We start from the raw sequence: 21,108 nt of genomic DNA, 5'->3' as shown, positions 1-21,108 counted from the left end.
TGGCTTTTGCATAGAAGCTGTTTTTTTGTCTGTTTGTCGTTAGCCCTCCTGAGACAGCCGGAGCTATCCAGGTCTTCCAGGGTGGTTGACAACCCTCTGGAGCGCTTTCCTGTCTGCTACTGTGCAGCTGGCGAACCACACACACACACACAGTAAGTCAAGATGCTCTCTATGGAGCAGTGATGGAAGGACACCAGCAGTTTCTGAGTGAGGTTGTTATTCCTGAGTGCTGAGCCCCCTACTTTACACCCTCTATACGTACGACTGCATCCGCGCATACTCCCGCTCCACCTCATTCCCCCCAGAGATGAGCCCCACAACAGTGGTATCATCAGCGGACTTGATGATGGCGTTGCTGGAGTATGCGGGGGTGCAGTCGTACGTATAGAGGGTGTAAAGTAGGGGGCTCAGCACACAACCCTGGGGGGGCCTATGTAGGGGCCTATCCTCACCCTCTGGGAGCGGTCAGACAGGAAGTCTTTGATCCAGACGCAGATGGAGTCGGATGTTCCCAGGTCTGACAGTTTGGTCACCAGTCTGTTGGGGGGGATGGTGTTAAACGCCGAGCTGAAGTCCATGAAGAGCAGACGTGCATAGTTCCCCTGCTGCTCCAGGTGGGACAGAGTAACGTGGAGAGCTGTGGCGATAGCGTCCTCTGTGGACCTGTTGGTTCTGTATACTGCAATAACAATACTGATCGTCTCAAGACGCTTTACAAAACCTGGTCTGAAACCCCCAGAGCAGCCTGAAGGCAACGGTGGCAGGAAAAACTCCCTTTAACAGGAAGAACCCTTGAACAGAACCAGAACCAGAACCAGCTCATATGGAGGGACATACAGCAGTAAACATTCTACATAGTAATAGCACAGAATAGCATGACTAGTAGTATATAGGAAAGTAGAGGGCAAGAGCTCTGTGCCAGAGAAAAGAAAGTGGAGGATGAGAGAGAGGAGAGAGAAGAAAGAAGGAGGACATGTGTTTGGTGCATCGTCTCCCAGCAGCCTAGGCCTATAGCAGCATAACTAAGGGATGGTTTAGTCCAGCCCTAACTATAAGCCTGATCAAAAAGGAAAGTCTTAAGCCTGACCTTAAAAATAGAGAGAGTGTCTGCCTCCCGAACCCAAACTGGGAGCTGGTTCCACAGGAGAGGAGCCTGATAGCTGAAAGCTCTACCTCCCATTCTACTTTTTGAAATTCTAGGAACCACCAGGAGGACAGAACTTTGAGATGGAAGTGATCTGTTGGGATGATCTGGTATAATGAGGTCTTTAAGATACGATGGAGCTAGGCCTTTAAGGGCCTTGTATGTAAGGAGGAGGATTTTAAATTCTATTCTAGACTTTAAAGGGAGCCAGTGAAGAGAAGCTAAAACTGGAGGTCTGTTCTCGTCAGACAGAGGACGAGTTGATCTGCAGAGAAAAGCTGAGTTGTTGACGCCTGAACGCGGCTCGACTCAGAGGTTACTGTAGTTCATCAGAGGAACAAGGAGCTCAGTGAGAAAACATGAAACACAAAGTCAAGACATTCAGAGCAAGAGAACAGGAACATTAACTGCTCATTAGTCAGACTGTAAAGTATCTGCATTAGCATGACTCCAAATGTTTACACAAGTCCTGAAAGTCAACAAAGACAAGCCACACCCATGAAACACAACTATTAGACTAAAATCAGCCAATATTACATATCAGAGAGGTGCTAAAGTCAGTGAAGCACCAGGAGAACACTGAGCAACCAAAGACACTGCTCTCCAAGGAGAACATTTCTAAACATCATGTGGACAAGACAGAAGACTATTGGGACAATGTTTAGTGGACAGATGAGACCAAAGTAGAATAGTTTGGTTTAAGATAAGACTTTATTCATCCCCGTGGGGAAATTAGGGCATTACAGCGGCAGGAAACAACAGTGCAAGATGCAGAAGATACAAAAAAAATACAATAATAATAGAATACGGCAGACAAATATGTTATGGTCAAAAAATATTTACATATTGCATCAAAGAGATTCATAGTGTCTGGTCTGAGTTGAAACAACCAATTTGGATTGAGGAGTTAAAGTGTTAAAGGAGGATAAATATATATATATATGTTGACATAAATGAGATTAAATGAGATGAAACAACACTGCATCATTCCAGCATCAGAACCTCATCCCTCCATCAAACATGGGGGTGCTAATGTCCTGGTTTGGGCCTGTTCTGCTGCATCTGGACCAGGACGGCTTGTCCTCATTGATGGACCAATGAATTCTGAATTCTACCAGTGAACTCTAAAAGAAAATGTCAGGACATCTGTCCATGAGCTGAATGTGAAGAGAAACTGGGTCATGCAGCAAGACAACGAGCCCAAGAACACAGGTGGTTCTACAAAAGAACGGTTAAAGAAGAACAAGATGAATGTTTAGGAACGGCCAAGTCAAAGTCCTGACCTTAATCCAATAGAAATGTTGTGGAAGGACCTGAAGCAAGCAGTTGATGTGAGGAAACCCACCAACATCTCAGAACTGAAGTGGTTCTGTTCTGAGGAATGGGCTAAAATTCCTCCAAGCTGCTGTAGACCACTGATCAGCTGTTACCACAAACATTTAGTTCCACATCCATCAACACTCACGCTGCCGTTACAGACACTGAGATGGTTCCTGACTCTGGTTTAGGGCTGGACGATAAAACGGTAACGATATATATCACGATAGACACGTGATCGATATCAATAGAAAATACATTCGATAGAATGTTTGATAATTTCACTTGAACTCCGTTAGAGAAAAACAGGAGGAAAACCCCGAGCCAGAACTGCAAGTCATTCTGGGGGATGTAGGCAGAGGAAGGGCTTTAGCCTCTCGACCTATCACGGTCCAGCTCAGCCAGGTTGGTGCATCAACAACAACAACAACAACAACAACAAAGAACAGTGTGGAGTGAAGGGAGAATATGAGAGAGACAGCGTGAGAGGAAACTGTAGATAAAAAGGAAAGGTCACGTCACCAGTTAATATTCTGGTTATTTTCAGTCAGACCGATGTTGTCTGCTAACTTGGTGGAGAGTGAGCATCTTGATTAGTGTAAGAGTCGGTTAAGTTTGGTTTCTCTGCGTATCGTGCGTAAGTCAGTGAGTGTCTGAGTGTCTCAGTTTGCTAGTGGTCATGTCTGGTCGTACGTTTAGTTTCTCTGCTCAGTGAGATGTCGGATGTTTGAATGGTTCAGTTTATTGATCATATATCAATCAGACGTGGTCGGACTCAACTGAGCCGTTTAATAGACTCTAGATTCATGATTCTTGAGTCGTCTTTGATGGACGGTTATATGAGCCGGATCTTTTTTTCCACCGCTACTGAATATTAATTAAAATGAATAAATATTAAATGCTATTGAATATGTCATTGTTAATTTAAAAAAATTAAAGTTTCGGGTAAAAATGGTTTATGACGGGATTTATTTGACCCTGTCAGTCAAAGTGACAGACAACAAAAAAGTCTAGCAACCTCTGATCTAGAGGAACACGGCAGCAGAACCATACGACAGAACATCAGAGAGAGAAAGAAATAACGGATGAAGTGGTGAATCATTTAGAAGGACATGCTCCTGATCAGCACGGTAGAGGAGTCTGAGTAGAACAAGTTAAAAAATGAATCAATAATTATTGATATGGACTGATATGATACTCTGATATCATGATACATGTCTCAGCCGTATCGCCCAGCTCTAGTCTGGGGTCCTAGACTCTGGGCCCTCTTCCAGGTCCAACACCATACAGCAGCTGAAGGGGGCCCCTGGAGTCTGGGTTTTTAAGAGAGGATTGAGGAACTACTCTTCTTTCCATCACCACGTTGAGCAGTTTAGTGGTTCGATCCCCAGACCATGGAGCACATGCTGAAGTGTCCTTGAGCAAGACCCTGAACCCTGAACCCTGAACCCTGGGTGGCTCTGGTGTCAGTAGGCGCGTTCGACTTCATGCAGATCTGTGCAGATCTGACTTGACGTGATGCATGCTGGGTTGAACCAGTTCATTTTAACCAATCATATTCGAGGTCTATGAGCAGAACATCCCAGCATGCATCACGTCAAGTCAGATCTGCACGAAGTCGAACACGCCGACTGTGTTTGGTTGTTTCTGTCCTTTGGTCAATAATCAGTGAATCAAAGTACAACAGCTGATGATCAATGAAAGTCAGGTTAATGATCATGTGATCACGGAAGTTGCAAGGAGTCACCTTCAAAGTAAAAGCTCAGAAACTCAGAAAGACTTGAACCTTTTCAGTAAAAACTCAAACTAAGATGATTGATTGATCGATTGATTGATTGATTGATTGTTGCTGCAGACTGAAGACGTCTCTTCTCTGCAGCTGTGTCCTCATGTCCAGAGACTCTAACTTCAGTCTCTAGTTTCTATTCCTGATACATTTATTGCAGTCATCAACTAAATCCATCCGTTTAAAGTCGTTTTGATTGTTTCTGTGAACTTCTTCTCAGCTGCAGCTCCACTTCTACCGAGAAAATCCAGAACTTTTATTGTGAAACTCCTGACCGGAAGAGGCGTGTCTATGTGTGTGCGTGTGTGGTTGTGTAATTGTCGGGGTGTGCGTTTCGTCTCGGAGGGACCGACCAGAGTCTGGATCATGTCCCCGCTGCTGTTGTTCGTCCTCGGCCTCCTCTCCTTGTTGCTGTGCGTCCTCCGCGGCAGGAGGAGGTGAGTCCAGCCGCTCCTCTCCGACCCGGACCGGTCTGTCCCGGCTCGGTTGGCTCGGTTCTGGAAGTGGGATGTTTGTGTTTGTTTGGTGTGTGTGAGAGAGCAGGAAGAGAAAAGTTGAGAGTGAAGCAGCTTTTAGAGGCGATGATGGATGCTCAGGTCCAGGTCCTGGTCCAGGTCCAGGTCCTGGTCCTGGTCCAGGTCCAGGTCCAGGTCCAGGGTCCATGGTAATTATTCACTTCTTATGTCAATCAACTCATTTATTCTTTAGTTCTGATGTTTTTCTGTTAAATTGATTTTATTTATTTAATTCTCTAAAAGTTTTAAAATGTGTTTATTTAAATCCTCAGATTAAACTCCTGATGTTTGTTTAAACAAACATGTTGAGCAGGAAGTGGGACGGTCCCTCTGAGGGTCCCGTCCCAGCAATCAGAACCCCTCTGGATCAGAGAACTGAACGGTTTCCAGACAGAGTCACATTTTTAACCTTCAACGTCATCAAACCTCCTCCACATCCTCAGAACACTCACCCTCCACTCAGTAGGGATGTTACACAGAACCAGAACTAGAACTAGAACCAGAACTAAACTAAGGTAAAGTTGAGCGGTTCAGTGTCTCTGTGGTTGTTTCCAGATCAAACCTCAGATCTTGGTCTAACCCACACCAGATGAAGATCAGACGTTACTTCACCTAAAACTAAAACCAAAACTTTAGACTAAGCTCTAGCTTTAATCAGCCTGTTGGACTGAGCGTCTCTCGGGTGACATGCGGTGGATGAGGGGTTCTGGTCTACAGAAGCTGATCCAGGATCAGGTTCACTTCCTTCCTGAGAACTAGGTCAGCGGGCGCCCTCCTCCCGGACTCGTTACATTCCTCTGAGTTTAATTAACAAAAGCTGGAAGCAGGACGGACCCCACCCTCCACCAACCGTCATGAGGAGTCAGGAGGAGTCAGGAGGAGTCAGGAGGAGTCAGGAGGAGTCAGAGGAGTCAGGAGGAGTTAGAGGAGTCAGGAGGAGTCAGAGGAGTTAGAGGAGTCAGGAGGAGTCAGAGGAGTTAGAGGAGTCAGAGGAGTCAGGAGGAGTCAGAGGAGTTAGAGGAGTCTGGGGGAGTTAGAGGAGTCAGGAGGAGTTAGAGGAGTCAGGAGGAGTCAGGAGGAGTCAGAGGAGTCAGAGGAGTTAGAGGAGTTAGAGGAGTCAGGAGGAGTCAGAGGAGTCAGGAGGAGTCAGAGGAGTCAGGAGGAGTCAGAGGAGTTAGAGGAGGAGTTAGAGGAGTCAGGAGGAGTTAGAGGAGTTAGAGGAGTCAGGAGGAGTCAGGAGGAGTCAGAGGAGTCAGGAGGAGTCAGGAGGAGTTAGAGGAGTCAAGAGGAGTTAGAGGAGTCAGAGGAGTCAGGAGGAGTCAGAGGAGTCAGGAGGAGTCAGAGGAGTTAGAGGAGTCAGGAGGAGTTAGAGGAGTCAGGAGGAGTCAGGAGGAGTCAGAGGAGTCAGAGGAGTTAGAGGAGTCAGGAGGAGTCAGAGGAGTTAGAGGAGTCAGGAGGAGTCAGGAGGAGTCAGAGGAGTCAGGAGGAGTCAGGAGGAGTTAGAGGAGTCAAGAGGAGTTAGAGGAGTCAGAGGAGTCAGGAGGAGTCAGAGGAGTCAGGAGGAGTCAGAGGAGTTAGAGGAGTCAGGAGGAGTTAGAGGAGTCAGGAGGAGTCAGGAGGAGTCAGAGGAGTCAGAGGAGTTAGAGGAGTCAGGAGGAGTCAGAGGAGTTAGAGGAGTCAGGAGGAGTCAGGAGGAGTCAGAGGAGTCAGGAGGAGTCAGAGGAGTCAGAGGAGTTAGAGGAGTCAGAGGAGTTAGAGGAGTCAGAGGAGTCAGGAGGAGTTAAGAGGAGTCAGGAGGAGTTAGAGGAGTCAGATGAGTCAGGAGGAGTCAGATGAGTCAGGAGGAGTCAGGAGGAGTCAGGAGGAGTCAAGAGGAGTCAGGAGGAGTCAGAGGAGTCAGGAGGAGTCAGAGGAGTTAGGAGGAGTTAGAGGAGTCAGGAGGAGGCAGGAGGAGTCAGGAGGAGTTAGAGGAGTCAGGAGGAGTCAGGAGGAGTCGGGAGGAGTTAGAGGAGTCGGGAGGAGTCAGGAGGAGTCAGGAGGAGTCAGGAGGAGTTAGAGGAGTTAGAGGAGTCAGGGGAGTCAGGAGGAGTCAGGAGGAGTCAGGAGGAGTTAGAGGAGTCAGGAGGAGTTAGGAGGAGTTAGAGGAGTCTGGAGGAGTCAAGAGGAGTCAGGAGGAGTCAAGAGGAGTCAGAGGAGTCAGGAGGAGTCAGGAGGAGTCAGGAGGAGTTAGAGGAGTCAGAGGAGTCAGAGGAGTCAGGAGGAGGAGTCAGTCTTTGTGTCGTAATCAAAGTCTTTCTTTCACAGCGAGTTTAGAACCAGACGACTGAGTCTCAACATGTTTTCCTGAGCGCTGGACTGTGTCAGTGATCAGATAAGAGAATGAATGATGAATAAATGAATGTGTTCATGTCGCTGAGGGCGTGTCTTCTGACTGAGCTCACTTTGTTCCCGGTTGTTTCACAATCAGAGCCTGAGGTCTGAAGTCCAGCTGGTTGGTGGAGGTGAAATGATTAACAGGTGAAGTGGTTTCTGTTGCAGGAGAGACGGAGAGCCTCCTCTGATCCAGGGATGGATTCCCTTCCTTGGAAAAGCTCTGGAGTTTGGAAGAGATGCCCACCAGTTCCTGGAGGACCACCGGAGGAGGTTTGGAGACGTGTTCACGGTTCTGATCGCAGGTCGGTTCCAGATCGACTCATTCGTCTCCTCTTGTGTTCTCAGCTCAGACCGGTCTCAGCATGTTGAGGATGACGCAGGCTAGAACCTGTAGAGTCATGTCGGCTGACTGTAACCTTCTCCTTCTTCTCTGCAGGTAAATACATGACCTTCATCATGGATCCTCTACTCTACCCAAACATCATCAAACATGGCCGCCAGCTGGATTTCCACGAGTTCTCCAACAAGGTGGCGCCCTTCACCTTCGGCTACCCGCCCGTCACCAGCGGGAAGTACCCCGGGCTGCGGGAGCAGATCCATCGCTCCTTCCAGCTGCTCCAGGGCGACAGCCTGACGCCGCTCACCGACACCATGATGGGGAACCTGATGCTGGTGTTTCGTCAGGACCACCTGGAGCAGGACGGCTCCTGGCGGAGCGGCAGCATGTACGAGTTCTGCTACTCCGTCATGTTCGAGGCCACCTTCCTCACCATGTACGGCCGGCCGGCGGCCGAACGCCGCCACAGCGGGATGAGCACGCTGAGGGAGGACTTCATCAGGTTTGACAACAAGTTCCCGCTCCTCATCGCTCAGGTGCCCATCTGGCTGCTGGGGCAGACCAAGGCCATCCGGGACAAGCTCATCAACTACTTCCTGCCGCACCACATGTCCTCCTGGTCCAACGCTTCACAGTTCATCAGGAAACGCTCGGAGCTGTTTGAGCAGCACGACACGCTGAGGGACGTCGACAAAGCAGGTACGTCGGTTTAAACCGAGGCAGATCAGGAAGAACGTTAGCGTTCAGTGTTTCTGATTAAAGATGGAGGGTCAGGAAACAGGAAATCAGTTAGTGCAGCTTTAAAGGCTACAGATCAGTCTGGTCTCAAGTCTGTTCCTGTTTCTGAGAATCTAACGGGAAACTCCAGAATAAGACAGAATCAGTTGCTGCTCCTCAGACGGGATCGTGTCTGTTTGTGGTGTGAAGAAAAGAACAGAGATGTTTGGGTGAGTCGGGTGAGGTTTGTGTCCTGCTGCTTCCAGCTCACCACTTTGCCATCCTGTGGGCGTCCGTGGGGAACACGGTGCCCGCCACCTTCTGGGCCATGTACTACCTGGTGAGCCACCCCGAGGCCCTGCAGGAGGTCCGCCAGGAGCTCCTGGACGTCTTGCGGCTCAGCAGAGTTGAGTTCAGCCCAGACAAAGATGTGGCGCTGAGCAGAGAGCAGCTGGAGAAGCTCGTCTATCTGGGTACGTCCTCTCAGACACTCTGGGAGTTTAGGACATGAAGTCTGATCCTTAACGAGACGATTCGTCCACAGAGAGCGCCATCAACGAGAGCCTCCGTCTGTCCTCGGCCTCCATGAACATCCGGGTGGTTCAGGAGGACTTCAGTCTGCGTCTGGACGCCGGGCGCTCCATGCCCGTCAGGAAAGGTGACATCATCGCCCTGTACCCTCAGAGTATGCACCTGGACCCCGAGATCTACGAGGAGCCGCAGGTACCGCCCCCATCCATCACTGACTAATCAGTTCTACACACACAGATAAACTTTGAAGAGACCAGGGGTCCATTGACACCAGGGTCCACAGAGACCCGGGTCCATTGACACCAGGGTCCATTGACACCAGGGTCCACAGAGACCCGGGTCCATTGACACCAGGGTCCATTGACACCAGGGTCCATTGACACCAGGGTCCACAGAGACCAGGGTCCACAGAGACCAGGTTTAAAGGTCTGATGAAACCTATGTAGCAGATGTTCATGAGTCTTTCTTGTTGCCAGACGTTCCGGTTCGACCGCTACGTGCAGGGCGGCGTACAGAAGACTGACTTCTACAAGAACGGCCAGAGGCTCAAGTACTACCTGATGCCGTTCGGCTCCGGTTCGACCATGTGTCCCGGACGATTCTTCGCTGTGAACGAGATCAAACAGTTCCTGTGTCTGTTGCTGCTGTACTTCGACCTGCAGCTGGAGGGCGGTCAGACCAGAGCCACGCTGGACTCCAGCAGAGCCGGGCTGGGGGTCCTGCTGCCCGTCACCGACGTCCGCTTCCGCTACAGACTGCGAGCTGATGGTGGCGTCTAGGAGCGGGTGGCGTTTCCTCCTCATGTTCAATCACTGAGCTTTAAAGCGGCCATGTTGGATTCTTTCAGCTTCAGCTCCTTGTTTCGGCTTCAGCAGACACAGCAGCTAAACATGACTCGCTGTGACGCTACACACCAGTTAATTTACTGTACGATGAATCATTTCTACTCGTGGTGAAAGACGATGGATCACATCCTGTTAGAGACGCCGCTGACACTGTTGTCTCTGAGCTCTGGCCTTTCCAAACATCATAACGTGACGCCATGACGGGAGGAGAGCAGCAGTAGACGACACTGAGGCGTGAATCATCTACTGAACAACACTGACTTTTATTATCGTTTAAACCGTGTTTAGTCTGTTCAGCAGTTTCATCTGCTCGTCTGTCCAGAACCAGAACTGATAACAGTCCAACATTTCAGAAACCTTCACAAAGACTGAGAGGAACAGCTAGCTTAGCTTAGCTTAGCTTAGCTTAGCTTAGCTTAGCTTAGCTCTGTCAACGCAGAAACACACACCATCCGATAACTGAACCTTTATTCTTATAAAATCGACCTCGTGACACAAAAGGTTTGTCGTTGTTGCTAAGCAACTGTTAGCGTCTATAAGCAGCTGAGGCTAACAGTTAGCAAGCTAATGAGCTAACCTAACCCCACTGGGAATATCATTCATTCATTCATTCATTCATCTTCTATACTTGCTTATTCCTGTTAAGCGTCGCGGGGGTCTGCTGGAGCCTGTCCCAGCTGACTGGGAATATCAACATATTACTAAATGAATTAACTCTTCAGCTGACGTGAAACAACTCATGGACTCTGAGCTAGAAGCTAATCGCCAGTGACGAGGCCAGAACACAAGTAGCAGGATTCACGACTAAATCGTAACTGGAAACATTTGATAATGAGTTGAGTCGTGTTCGCTGATATATCTGCTCATCATTTTCATTTTATATGTCTCATTAAACGTTGTTTTACATTTCCTGCATTTGGCTTGCTAGATGTTAGCCTTAGTAGCTTCTAGATGCTAACAGCTAGCAACATGGTACGGTTGACGGTAGAATGACAGACTTTTTGTGCACTCATCTTCCCACGTTGTAGCAGCATCAGACTTTATGAAGTGGTTAAACAAACCCATAGCTCAACTGTTAGCATTAACCAGCTAATGGCGTGGTCGCTTAGTTTGGGATCAAACATTATTGTAAATGTGAAAAACACTAATGAATCCATTCCTCATCGTTTATCAGAATAGATCTTATCTGTAGCAGCCGACCCTGAAATGTGACTCAATGTGACGGCAGCTGGTAATAAAAACGTTGATTAGTTAATTTATTGGTTGAGTCCAGTGATCACCACTAACCAACTATTTATCAGTCACTGACGTTAAAGCCTAAAATAAAAAGTTGCTCTGTTACCTGATGACTTTCCTGCTTGATCAATAAACTGATGAGAAACACACAGAGTCTGATGTTGATTCAACGTAGAGAGAGAACTATTATTCATTATACTGGACTATACGACACTATGTATTATTATTAGTGACTCATTAGATGATCCACAGATGAGATCATTACGCTGTAGCAGCATGAACAGCTGGTTCATGGCTCAGTGACTGAATGCTGCAGCGTCATGGTTCCAGGAACTCACACTGGTCTGGTTCATGAGTCTGGTTCATGATGGTTTGATCAGATCTGATGCTGACATCTGCTGGACAAACCTGTTCACTGCATGTTGACTCTTCTGAGAGACGATAACAGACGTTAAATGTTTTTGTTTGTCTTCACAACCTGAAGTTCCTCCTGAAATATCTGTAACAACATCCCCACAATTCCAGGAATAAATAGCTCCTCCTAGCCTCCTAGCTAACAGCAGCTCCTCCTAGCCTCCTAGCTAACAGCAGCTCCTCCTAGCCTCCTAGCTAACAGTAGCTCTTCCTAGCCTCCCAGCTAACAGTAGCTCTTCCTAGCCTCCCAGCTAACAGCAGCTCTTCCTATCCTCCCAGCTAACAGTAGCTCCTCCTAGCCTCCCAGCTAACAGTAGCTCTTCCTATCCTCCCAGCTAACAGTAGCTCCTCCTAGCCTCCCAGCTAACAGTAGCTCTTCCTATCCTCCCAGCTAACAGCAGCTCTTCCTAGCCTCCCAGCTAACAGCAGCTCCTCCTAGCCTCCCAGCTAACAGCAGCTCCTCCTAGCCTCCCAGCTAACAGTAGCTCTTCCTAGCCTCCCAGCTAACAGCAGCTCTTCCTATCCTCCTAGCTAACAGCAGCTCCTCCTAGCCTCCTAGCTAACAGCAGCTCTTCCTAGCCTCCTAGCTAACAGCAGCTCTTCCTATCCTCCCAGCTAACAGTAGCTCTTCCTATCCTCCCAGCTAACAGCAGCTCTTCCTAGCCTCCCAGCTAACAGTAGCTCCTCCTAGCCTCCCAGCTAACAGTAGCTCTTCCTATCCTCCCAGCTAACAGTAGCTCTTCCTATCCTCCCAGCTAACAGCAGCTCTTCCTAGCCTCCCAGCTAACAGCAGCTCCTCCTAGCCTCCCAGCTAACAGCAGCTCTTCCTAGCCTCCCAGCTAACAGCAGCTCCTCCTAGCCTCCCAGCTAACAGCAGCTCTTCCTAGCCTCCCAGCTAACAGCAGCTCTTCCTATCCTCCCAGCTAACAGCAGCTCCTCCTAGCCTCCCAGCTAACAGCAGCTCTTCCTAGCCTCCCAGCTAACAGTAGCTCTTCCTAGCCTCCCAGCTAACTCTTCCTAGCCTCCCAGCTAACAGTAGCTCGTATTGCCACCTGCTGGTGTGAAGAGTTATTTCCTCCATAACGTTTGTAGCAGCTGGTTGATGGCTGTAGTCTCTGTGGTGCGTTCAAGTGCAGCGTTTTGGTCCCGGAGACATCACAGATGATCTTCCAGAACTAACCTGGAATCAGGAGCTACGTTACTGACCAGTTATTTTATTTGTGTCAGACGTTACCAGACTCTGACTCTGAGAAGTGAAGCTATGCTAGCAGATTGTAGCATGTTAGCATCTGCTCTTGCTGTACTCAGAGTTGTTCTTTGTCCTCTCACAGTCTCTGCTGTGTCCAGACTGGTCGGACAGTGTGTAGTAAATGTTGTGTAACTGTGTGCAGGGACACACACTGTTGGTGGCCGCCTGCCAAACCCACGGCGCCGCTCTGAGCATGACCTCACCTCCACCCTCCTCCTACAACACCACGCTGCCTGTCCCAAACAGAAACGCCGTTTGTCAAGCAGCTTTAGCGTTAGCATCTCTGCCTGTGCTAAGCTAGGCTAAAGACGACAGAACTCAGCTCATAGTTTATTGTTCGGATCACATCCTCAGAATAAATATTAACATTCAGATCCTCACGTCTCAGTCTCTGGAGAATCCTTCATTAAAACCAATAAAATAAATCATCAGCAACATCAACCTCTGATCTGATCTCATCAGACGACCCTCTGAGTCCTTTATGTCCTCCACAGTCTGTCTCAGAGACGTTGTTGGACTCGCTCTGGTCCAGGTAGGTGCGTTCAGATTCCCAGCAGTATTCCAGAGAACAGGGAGTCTGGTAGGACGCTGATGGCCGATCCGGTGGCGTTGTCCACAAACACGGAGACGTACTCGCCAGCCTGAAGACAAGACGAAGACAACAGCGTCTCACTTTAAATGGGACGTCACTCAGTCTGTTGATCAACTTCAACTTCCTGGTTGGACTCAACGACAGGTGTGTCCTACAGGTGAGTCCTACAGGTGAGAGTCGTACAGGTGTGTCCTACAGGTGTGTGTCCTACAGGTGAGAGTCGTACAGGTGTGTCCTACAGGTGTGTGTCCTACAGGTGAGAGTCGTACAGGTGTGTCCTACAGGTGTGTGTCCTACAGGTGTGTCCTACAGGTGAGAGCCGTACAGGTGTGTGTCCTACAGGTGTGTCCTACCTGTAGGTATAGTGTTCCTGTCAGTAGGATGCTGAACGTCCCTCCAGCTGCAGCCACGCCCATCACTGACTCCACGGAGCTGAAACACACATCAAGGTGAATGTCTTTGGTTATTTACCTGTCCACATATTGGGGCCTGGTTAGGACAGGTGTTGACCCCGCCCCCCGTTACTCACAGGTTACTCTGACACAGGGACTCGATGCAGATGGCCGCTCTGACGCTGTCTCTGATCCGGACCTGAACTCTGTCTCCAGACTCTGACAAACAGATGCAGACAGGTGTGGATCAGGTTCAGGTGATTCATGTTGTAGTTCTACTGACAGGTGTTCCTAATATTCTGACATTCAGTCAGCGGGCTATTATAACAGAAACACTATTATAATTATTTATTTATTTCCTGAGCTGTGACTTTGTCGGCGTCCCGACATCAAACTCATTTTCCTGTGTTTATTTTACTTTACAGAATTTTGTTCTTGATCCGTGTTTAACAAAGCTTCAGTTCATGCTACATATCAATGCTAAGCTAACTTCACTAGATGGCTGTGTTGTGTTTGTTATCTGTAGTAGCACCATTAGACCACTAGATGGAGGCACCATGTGGTCAATCAGTAGAACAGAATCAGCATCTCGATCATTTGTTGTCAGATCTGATGAAATGTTGAGTAACGAGACGTTTAGAGACGTTAGCAGCAGGTGGAACAGTGACGATGAGCTCCAGCTCTACAGACGACCTGCAGCAGCAGTCTGTGGACTCGCCACTAGATGTCACTGAGTCCACGCTGAGTGTTTGTGTGGCGTGTGGACGGACCCACCTATCAGCAGGCTGGCGGTGAGCTGGTAGAACCCAGACACGGGTGCTGTGAAGCGGCCGGTGCTGCTGTTGAAGCTCTGACCTCTCTGGAGGCTCCGCTCTGAGTCAGAGGGCTGCAGGGTCAGAGGTCAAACACAGACAGGAAGTTAAAGGACAGGACCTGACCAGAGTCCAGCTCTCTAGCAGGTAGGGTCAGGGTCAGGGGTTAAGGTCAGGGGTCAGGGGTTAAGGTTGGTCATTTTGTCACCTTGCTGAACGGCTGCAGCTCCAGGAGGCTGCGGCGTGGGATGGTGACGTCCTGCAGGAGACGACTGAGGAAGGAGGTGGAGACACGAGGAGGATGATCACATAGTAGACAGACTCTAGCAGCCATGTCTGAGAGGAGGAGGAGGAGGAGGAGGAGGAGGAGGAAGAGGAGAAATGAAGGAAAGAATGACTTCATGAGGAAAATAAGCGGTAAACAAGCCACAGACTGTGGTCAGGCCTCAGACGTCTGACTTCACCTCTACAGTAGGAACAGTTTGCTATGAATTCTGGGTAAATGAGTCACTTTTCTCTTCCAGTCACTTTGTTTATTTTCTTAGTTCTGAGTCAGAGCTGAAGTGATGAAGGAAACATGGTCAGACCTGTTCTCAACAAACGCTTCATTTATGGACACACAGGGGTTCTGTCTCAGGCCGGTCCACCTCTGAGGGGGGGCGGTACCAACCGATCTGGACCAATGGTCGACACACACAGGTGATTGACAGACTCAGAGTTCCCCAAACGTTTACCACCGCTTTGGTTCCTGCCACCAGGTCCACCATGATGTTAGCTCCGCCCCCCATGGTCATGATGCTGTTACCTCCGTGCTTCAGCAGGACAAAGGTCAAACCTGAGACCAACCGTCACCCTGCAGGGAGCTACAACTCGTTGCCAGCAACATTGTCCCTGTTAGAGTGTAACTCAACAAACATTGACTGAATAAGTAAAACAGCAACAGGTGAAACCAACGCATGTGATTGGCCGAAGACTTCATCTCTGACTGGTTAGAAACGTGTTTCTGTTTTACAGGAGGAAGGTTTATCTGGGGTCTGGACTGATTCTGCTCCAGCAAACATCTACTGGGCCAATCAGATCATGTGGGCGGGGCTTAATGTGGTGATGGGCAGAAGAGTCACAGTAGTCATACACGTCATCTGATTAGTTTAAATGTCTCTGATTGGTTGGAGGACTATCCAGGTGATGAGGAGTTATCACTAGACACAGGAGACCAGCACCCTGAGACAGACCAGCACCCTGAGACAGACCAGCACCCTGAGACAGACCAGTACCCTGAGACAGACCAGCACCCTGAGACAGCACCCTGAGACAGACCAGTACCCTGAGACAGACCAGCACCCTGAGACAGACCAGCACCCTGAGACAGCACCCTGAGACAGACCAGCACCCTGAGACAGACCAGTACCCTGAGACAGACCAGTACCCTGAGACAGACCAGCACCCTGAGACAGCACCCTGAGACAGACCAGTACCCTGAGACAGACCAGTACCCTGAGACAGACCAGCACCCTGAGACAGCACCCTGAGACAGACCAGCACCCTGAGACAGACCAGCACCCTGAGACAGACCAGTACCCTGAGACAGACCAGCACCCTGAGACAGCACCCTGAGACAGACCAGTACCCTGAGACAGACCAGTACCCTGAGACAGACCAGCACCCTGAGACAGCACCCTGAGACAGACCAGTACCCTGAGACAGACCAGCACCCTGAGACAGCACCCTGAGACAGACCAGCACCCTGAGTCAGACCAGCACCCTGAGACAGCACCCTGAGACAGACCAGCACCCTGAGACAGACCAGCACCCTGAGACAGCACCCTGAGACAGACCAGCACCCTGAGACAGACCAGCACCCTGAGTCAGACCAGCACCCTGAGACAGACCAGTACCCTGAGACAGACCAGCACCCTGAGACAGCACCCTGAGACAGACCAGCACCCTGAGACAGACCAGCACCCTGAGTCAGACCAGCACCCTGAGACAGACCAGCACCCTGAGACAGCACCCTGAGACAGACCAGCACCCTGAGACAGACCAGCACCCTGAGTCAGACCAGCACCCTGAGACAGACCAGTACCCTGAGACAGGCCAGCACCCTGAGACAGCACCCTGAGACAGACCAGTACCCTGAGACAGACCAGCACCCTGAGACAGCACCCTGAGACAGACCAGCACCCTGAGACAGACCAGTACCCTGAGACAGCACCCTGAGACAGCACCCTGAGACAGACCAGTACCCTGAGACAGCACCCTGAGACAGACCAGTACCCTGAGACAGCACCCTGAGACAGACCAGCACCCTGAGACAGACCAGCACCCTGAGACAGACCAGTACCCTGAGACAGACCAGCACCCTGAGACAGCACCCTGAGACAGACCAGTACCCTGAGACAGACCAGTACCCTGAGACAGACCAGCACCCTGAGACAGACCAGTACCCTGAGACAGACCAGCACCCTGAGACAGACCAGTACCCTGAGACAGCACCCTGAGACAGACCAGCACCCTGAGACAGACCAGCACCCTGAGACAGACCAGCACCCTGAGACAGCACCCTGAGACAGACCAGTACCCTGAGACAGACCAGCACCCTGAGACAGACCAGTACCCTGAGACAGACCAGCACCCTGAGACAGACCAGTACCCTGAGACAGGCCAGCACCCTGAGACAGCACCCTGAGACAGACCAGTACCCTGAGACAGACCAGCACCCTGAGACAGCACCCTGAGACAGACCAGTACCCTGAGACAGACCAGCACCCTGAGACAGACCAGCACCCTGAGACAGCACCCTGAGACAGACCAGCACCCTGAGACAGACCAGCACCCTGAGACAGCACCCTGAGACAGACCAGCACCCTGAGACAGCACCCTGAGACAGACCAGCACCCTGAGACAGACCAGCACCCTGAGACAGCACCCTGAGACAGACCAGCACCCTGAGACAGACCAGTACCCTGAGTCAGACCAGCACCCTGAGACAGCACCCTGAGACAGCACCCTGAGACAGACCAGTACCCTGAGACAGACCAGCACCCTGAGATAGACCAGTACCCTGAGACAGCACCCTGAGACAGACCAGTACCCTGAGACAGACCAGCACCCTGAGACAGACCAGTACCCTGAGACAGACCAGTACCCTGAGTCAGACCAGCACCCTGAGACAGACCAGCACCCTGAGACAGCACCCTGAGACAGACCAGTACCCTGAGTCAGACCAGCACCCTGAGACAGAACAGTACCCTGAGACAGCACCCTGAGACAGACCAGTACCCTGAGACAGACCAGCACCCTGAGACAGACCAGCACCCTGAGACAGACCAGCACCCTGAGACAGCACCCTGAGACAGACCAGTACCCTGAGACAGACCAGCACCCTGAGACAGACCAGTACCCTGAGACAGGCCAGCACCCTGAGACAGCACCCTGAGACAGACCAGTACCCTGAGACAGACCAGCACCCTGAGACAGCACCCTGAGACAGACCAGTACCCTGAGACAGCACCCTGAGACAGACCAGTACCCTGAGACAGACCAGCACCCTGAGACAGCACCCTGAGACAGACCAGCACCCTGAGACAGACCAGCACCCTGAGACAGCACCCTGAGACAGACCAGCACCCTGAGACAGACCAGCACCCTGAGACAGACCAGTACCCTGAGTCAGACCAGCACCCTGAGACAGCACCCTGAGACAGCACCCTGAGACAGACCAGTACCCTGAGACAGACCAGCACCCTGAGATAGACCAGTACCCTGAGACAGCACCCTGAGACAGACCAGTACCCTGAGACAGACCAGCACCCTGAGACAGACCAGTACCCTGAGACAGACCAGTACCCTGAGTCAGACCAGCACCCTGAGACAGACCAGCACCCTGAGACAGCACCCTGAGACAGACCAGTACCCTGAGTCAGACCAGCACCCTGAGACAGACCAGTACCCTGAGTCAGACCAGCACCCTGAGTCAGACCAGTACCCTGAGACAGCACCCTGAGACAGACCAGTACCCTGAGTCAGACCAGCACCCTGAGACAGAACAGTACCCTGAGACAGCACCCTGAGACAGACCAGTACCCTGAGACAGCACCCTGAGACAGACCAGTACCCTGAGTCAGACCAGCACCCTGAGACAGACCAGTACCCTGAGTCAGACCAGCACCCTGAGACAGACCAGTACCCTGTATGAACCACGTGACCATGTGTTGACCATGGTTATCCTGACTGTTCCTACAAACAGTGTGAACATCTGTGGCTGTCAAACAGCTGGAGTCTTAGATGAAGCTCTCAGCCTCTTTGACTCTGAGTTAATACAAAGTCTAAAACCACCTGAAGGAGGAAAACAAACTCACTCTCTGAGAGAAGACACAGCATCAGTCGGCAGGAATGTCAGGAATCCTGCAGCCGAGCCAAGTCACATCCACGCTCCACAAATTACCGCTATTAAGGTCTCAGACAGACCGCCTCCACAAACACACTCCACTACGCTGTTCCTATCCCTCTGAGGACCTTCCACTGACACAACACCAGGGACGTCCACATCAACATGTTAATGTTCTCTAATGTTAAATGTTAAATGAGTGGACTCCATGGATTCTGTTTAGATGATCTCCTACTACCACCTCCACAAGGATCCACCAGGGTTCCAGTTCTTCTTTTTAACGCAGGCTGGCTAAAGCTAGAAGGAGAAGAACTTTGGACCTTCCATTGACGTGGTTCTGGTTTATGTCAGACCTAAAATAAATAACTACTAAAGATTATTCTTGGCTGAAGCCTGATAGCGATCCAATCATTTTAAAGATGCCTGGATCACCCAGATACTGGTCAGGACGTCCCGTAACCCTGCAGCCAGGTCTGAACAGGTTCTAACCCTCAGGAACACATCAGTAGTTATGTAACCTAGAGAGTGAAGACGTGAAGCAGCTCAGACGACGTCAAAGATCTGTTTCCTCGTCTAAACTTGGAGTCTAGAATTAATCTAGCTCTCGACACGTTAGCCTAGCTTAGCATCGGACACACCGCTAGCTCTCAGAGGTCATCAACAAGAAGGTAACCAGTCCCTGGTCTCCCTCAGGAGAACAAGCTGGAGGAGCAAAATGTATATATAAGGGTCACCAGAGAAGAAGACCCTGAGGAGGGGGGCCTGGACCTAAGGGGGCCCTTCTAACATTTTAAAAGCTGGGTGTAGAAACAACATGAGCTGTTCGCCGGACAGGACGCTGATCTCTCACCTCTCAGCTTCAGCTGCAGCTCCTCAATCAGCTCCTGCTGTTGGGGCAGGAGGGGCGCCGGTGGACCTGGAGGCCCCTGGGGTCCCGGTGGTCCTGGAGGTCCTGGAAGACCATGCTGCACAGAGACACAGAATATTCAGGTTCAACCCTGCTGCTGCTGAGGGTCAGATCCAGTAACCAGTTAAGAACCACACCTCTGTCTCACCTTGGAGCTCCTCCTGGAGCCTTTGCTCCTCCTGTTGTCTCCTTTGTTGGAGTTTCTCCTGAAGATCAACCAGGAGCTGAGAGGAGACACTCGGGACACGTCGGAGGACTCCTGCAGGACAAACCACAGCAGGTTCTAGAGATGTTTTGAGTTTGGTGTTTTGTCTGAGGAGCATGTTTGGTCATGATCACATGACCTTAGCGTGTTGTTAGCGTGTTGTTAGCGTGTTGTTAGCCTCACCAGGAGGTCGGTGCTGACAGCCTCGTCCTCCTCCATCATCTCCTGACTCTCTTCTCTCTCCACCTCCTCCACACTCGCTGCCTCCCCCACCATCATCATCACCATCATCATCATCATCATCATCACCACCATGGGGCCCAGCAGCAGCCCTCCTGCCCCACCTGGAGAGCTCCTGCCCTGGGGTACCCTGGCCAGCATCCTGGAACCAGATGACATTCAGGATCTTCACAGTCTTAAGGTTCTCCCATGATGCACCTGTGCAGGTCGGCTGAACCTGAATTATGTTTGGAGTAAAAAATTTTCAGAATTTCTTCTTCTTGTCTTTCTCCTCATCAGCTTCACATCGTCTTCTCTTTCTCTTTGGTTTGTTTTCTTCTTTCAGTCTGAGAGGGAACCTTCTTTCTCTTCTTCTCCTTCTTCTGCTTCTTCTTCTACTTCTTCTTCTTCTTCTCGTCGTCAGATCAGTGGCGGTTTCCCTCCGTTTGCACGTCTCTGCTCTGCAGTCTGTTTTTTATCTTCGTCCATGACTCCTCCTCCTCCTCAGCTCCTCCTCCCCAGCTCCTCCTCCTCCTCCTCCTTTTTTCCCTCTATCTTTCTCTGGATCTGAAACCGTCTGTCTTCAGTCTTTTCCTCTGTGTCTCCCCAGCGTCCGTCTGTCTCTCTTTTCGTTTTATCTCCTCCGTCATCGTTGTTCTTTGCCTGCAGACTCTGTTTTTCTCCTCCTCCTCCTCCTCCTCCTCTTCCTCCTCCTCCTCCTCCTCCTCCTCCTCCTGGTGATTTCTGAGTGAATGTTTCGTCTTGTGCAGGAATCATGATCTTCGAAAGAAATGAAATGTGTTGAAGCAGCTGATCAGATTCTTTTATAAGAGTCTTATTTTGAAAGGATGATGTTTTGGACGTGTCTCTGAGTCCCGGTTGCCGTGGTGACAGGTCTGGCTGCTGTTTCATCATGTGGACTGAAGCCTCCTCCCTGTCAGATAAGACGGGCGTGTCCTCGGTCTGATGAAAGACGGTTTCCTCTGAATCTGACTGAAGCTGATAGACACACACACACACACACACACACACACACAGACACACACACACACACACACACACTCAGTGTTACATCAGCATTAAAGAACAAACTGTCTTCATCTTTCTTCAGGATTTTAATTAAACATAAA

At 50.4% G+C, this 21,108-nt stretch overlaps 2 protein-coding genes across 2 annotated transcripts; one reads left to right on the top strand and one right to left on the bottom strand.

The window, feature by feature from the left end:
- The first annotated feature begins 1,332 nt into the window (after positions 1-1,332).
- cyp7b1 (cytochrome P450, family 7, subfamily B, polypeptide 1) lies at positions 1,333-12,287 on the top strand. The gene is made up of 6 exons (XM_084575390.1): positions 1,333-4,684; positions 7,301-7,437; positions 7,572-8,171; positions 8,456-8,662; positions 8,734-8,912; positions 9,197-12,287. Exons 1-6 carry the CDS (start codon positions 4,539-4,541, stop codon positions 9,497-9,499), a joined length of 1,572 nt encoding a protein of 523 aa, XP_084431516.1. The 5' UTR covers positions 1,333-4,538; the 3' UTR covers positions 9,500-12,287.
- A 494-nt stretch (positions 12,288-12,781) lies between these two features.
- Positions 12,782-20,601, bottom strand: LOC311509940 (erythroferrone). Its single transcript, XM_084575391.1, has 8 exons — positions 19,943-20,601; positions 19,703-19,813; positions 19,498-19,612; positions 14,469-14,596; positions 14,223-14,334; positions 13,586-13,667; positions 13,410-13,488; positions 12,782-13,105 (listed from the first exon to the last, which is right to left on the bottom strand). Exons 1-8 carry the CDS (start codon positions 20,156-20,158, stop codon positions 13,007-13,009), a joined length of 942 nt encoding a protein of 313 aa, XP_084431517.1. The 5' UTR covers positions 20,159-20,601; the 3' UTR covers positions 12,782-13,006.
- Positions 20,602-21,108: the final 507 nt, after the last annotated feature.

This window comes from Chelon labrosus (assembly GCF_963514085.1).
Source record: "Chelon labrosus genome assembly, contig: SCAFFOLD_39, whole genome shotgun sequence".
Classification (NCBI taxonomy): Eukaryota; Metazoa; Chordata; class Actinopteri; order Mugiliformes; family Mugilidae; genus Chelon; species Chelon labrosus.
The sequence above is the reverse complement of the archived record's forward strand: the minus strand, read 5'-3'. Positions and strand labels throughout refer to the sequence as shown.

Coding starts and splice junctions, on each gene's coding strand:
- cyp7b1 (XM_084575390.1), top strand. CDS start 4,539: ATGTGTGTGCGTGTGTGGTTGTGTAATTGTCGGGGTGTGCGTTTCGTC. Junction 7,438..7,571: donor GTTCACGGTTCTGATCGCAG/GTCGGTTCCAGA, acceptor TCTTCTCTGCAG/GTAAATACATGACCTTCATC. Junction 8,172..8,455: donor GAGGGACGTCGACAAAGCAG/GTACGTCGGTTT, acceptor TGCTGCTTCCAG/CTCACCACTTTGCCATCCTG.
- LOC311509940 (XM_084575391.1), bottom strand. CDS start 20,158: ATGTCATCTGGTTCCAGGATGCTGGCCAGGGTACCCCAGGGCAGGAGC. Junction 14,335..14,468: donor AGCTGCAGCCGTTCAGCAAG/GTGACAAAATGA, acceptor CTGACCCTGCAG/CCCTCTGACTCAGAGCGGAG. Junction 13,668..14,222: donor CACCGCCAGCCTGCTGATAG/GTGGGTCCGTCC, acceptor TCTGTTTGTCAG/AGTCTGGAGACAGAGTTCAG.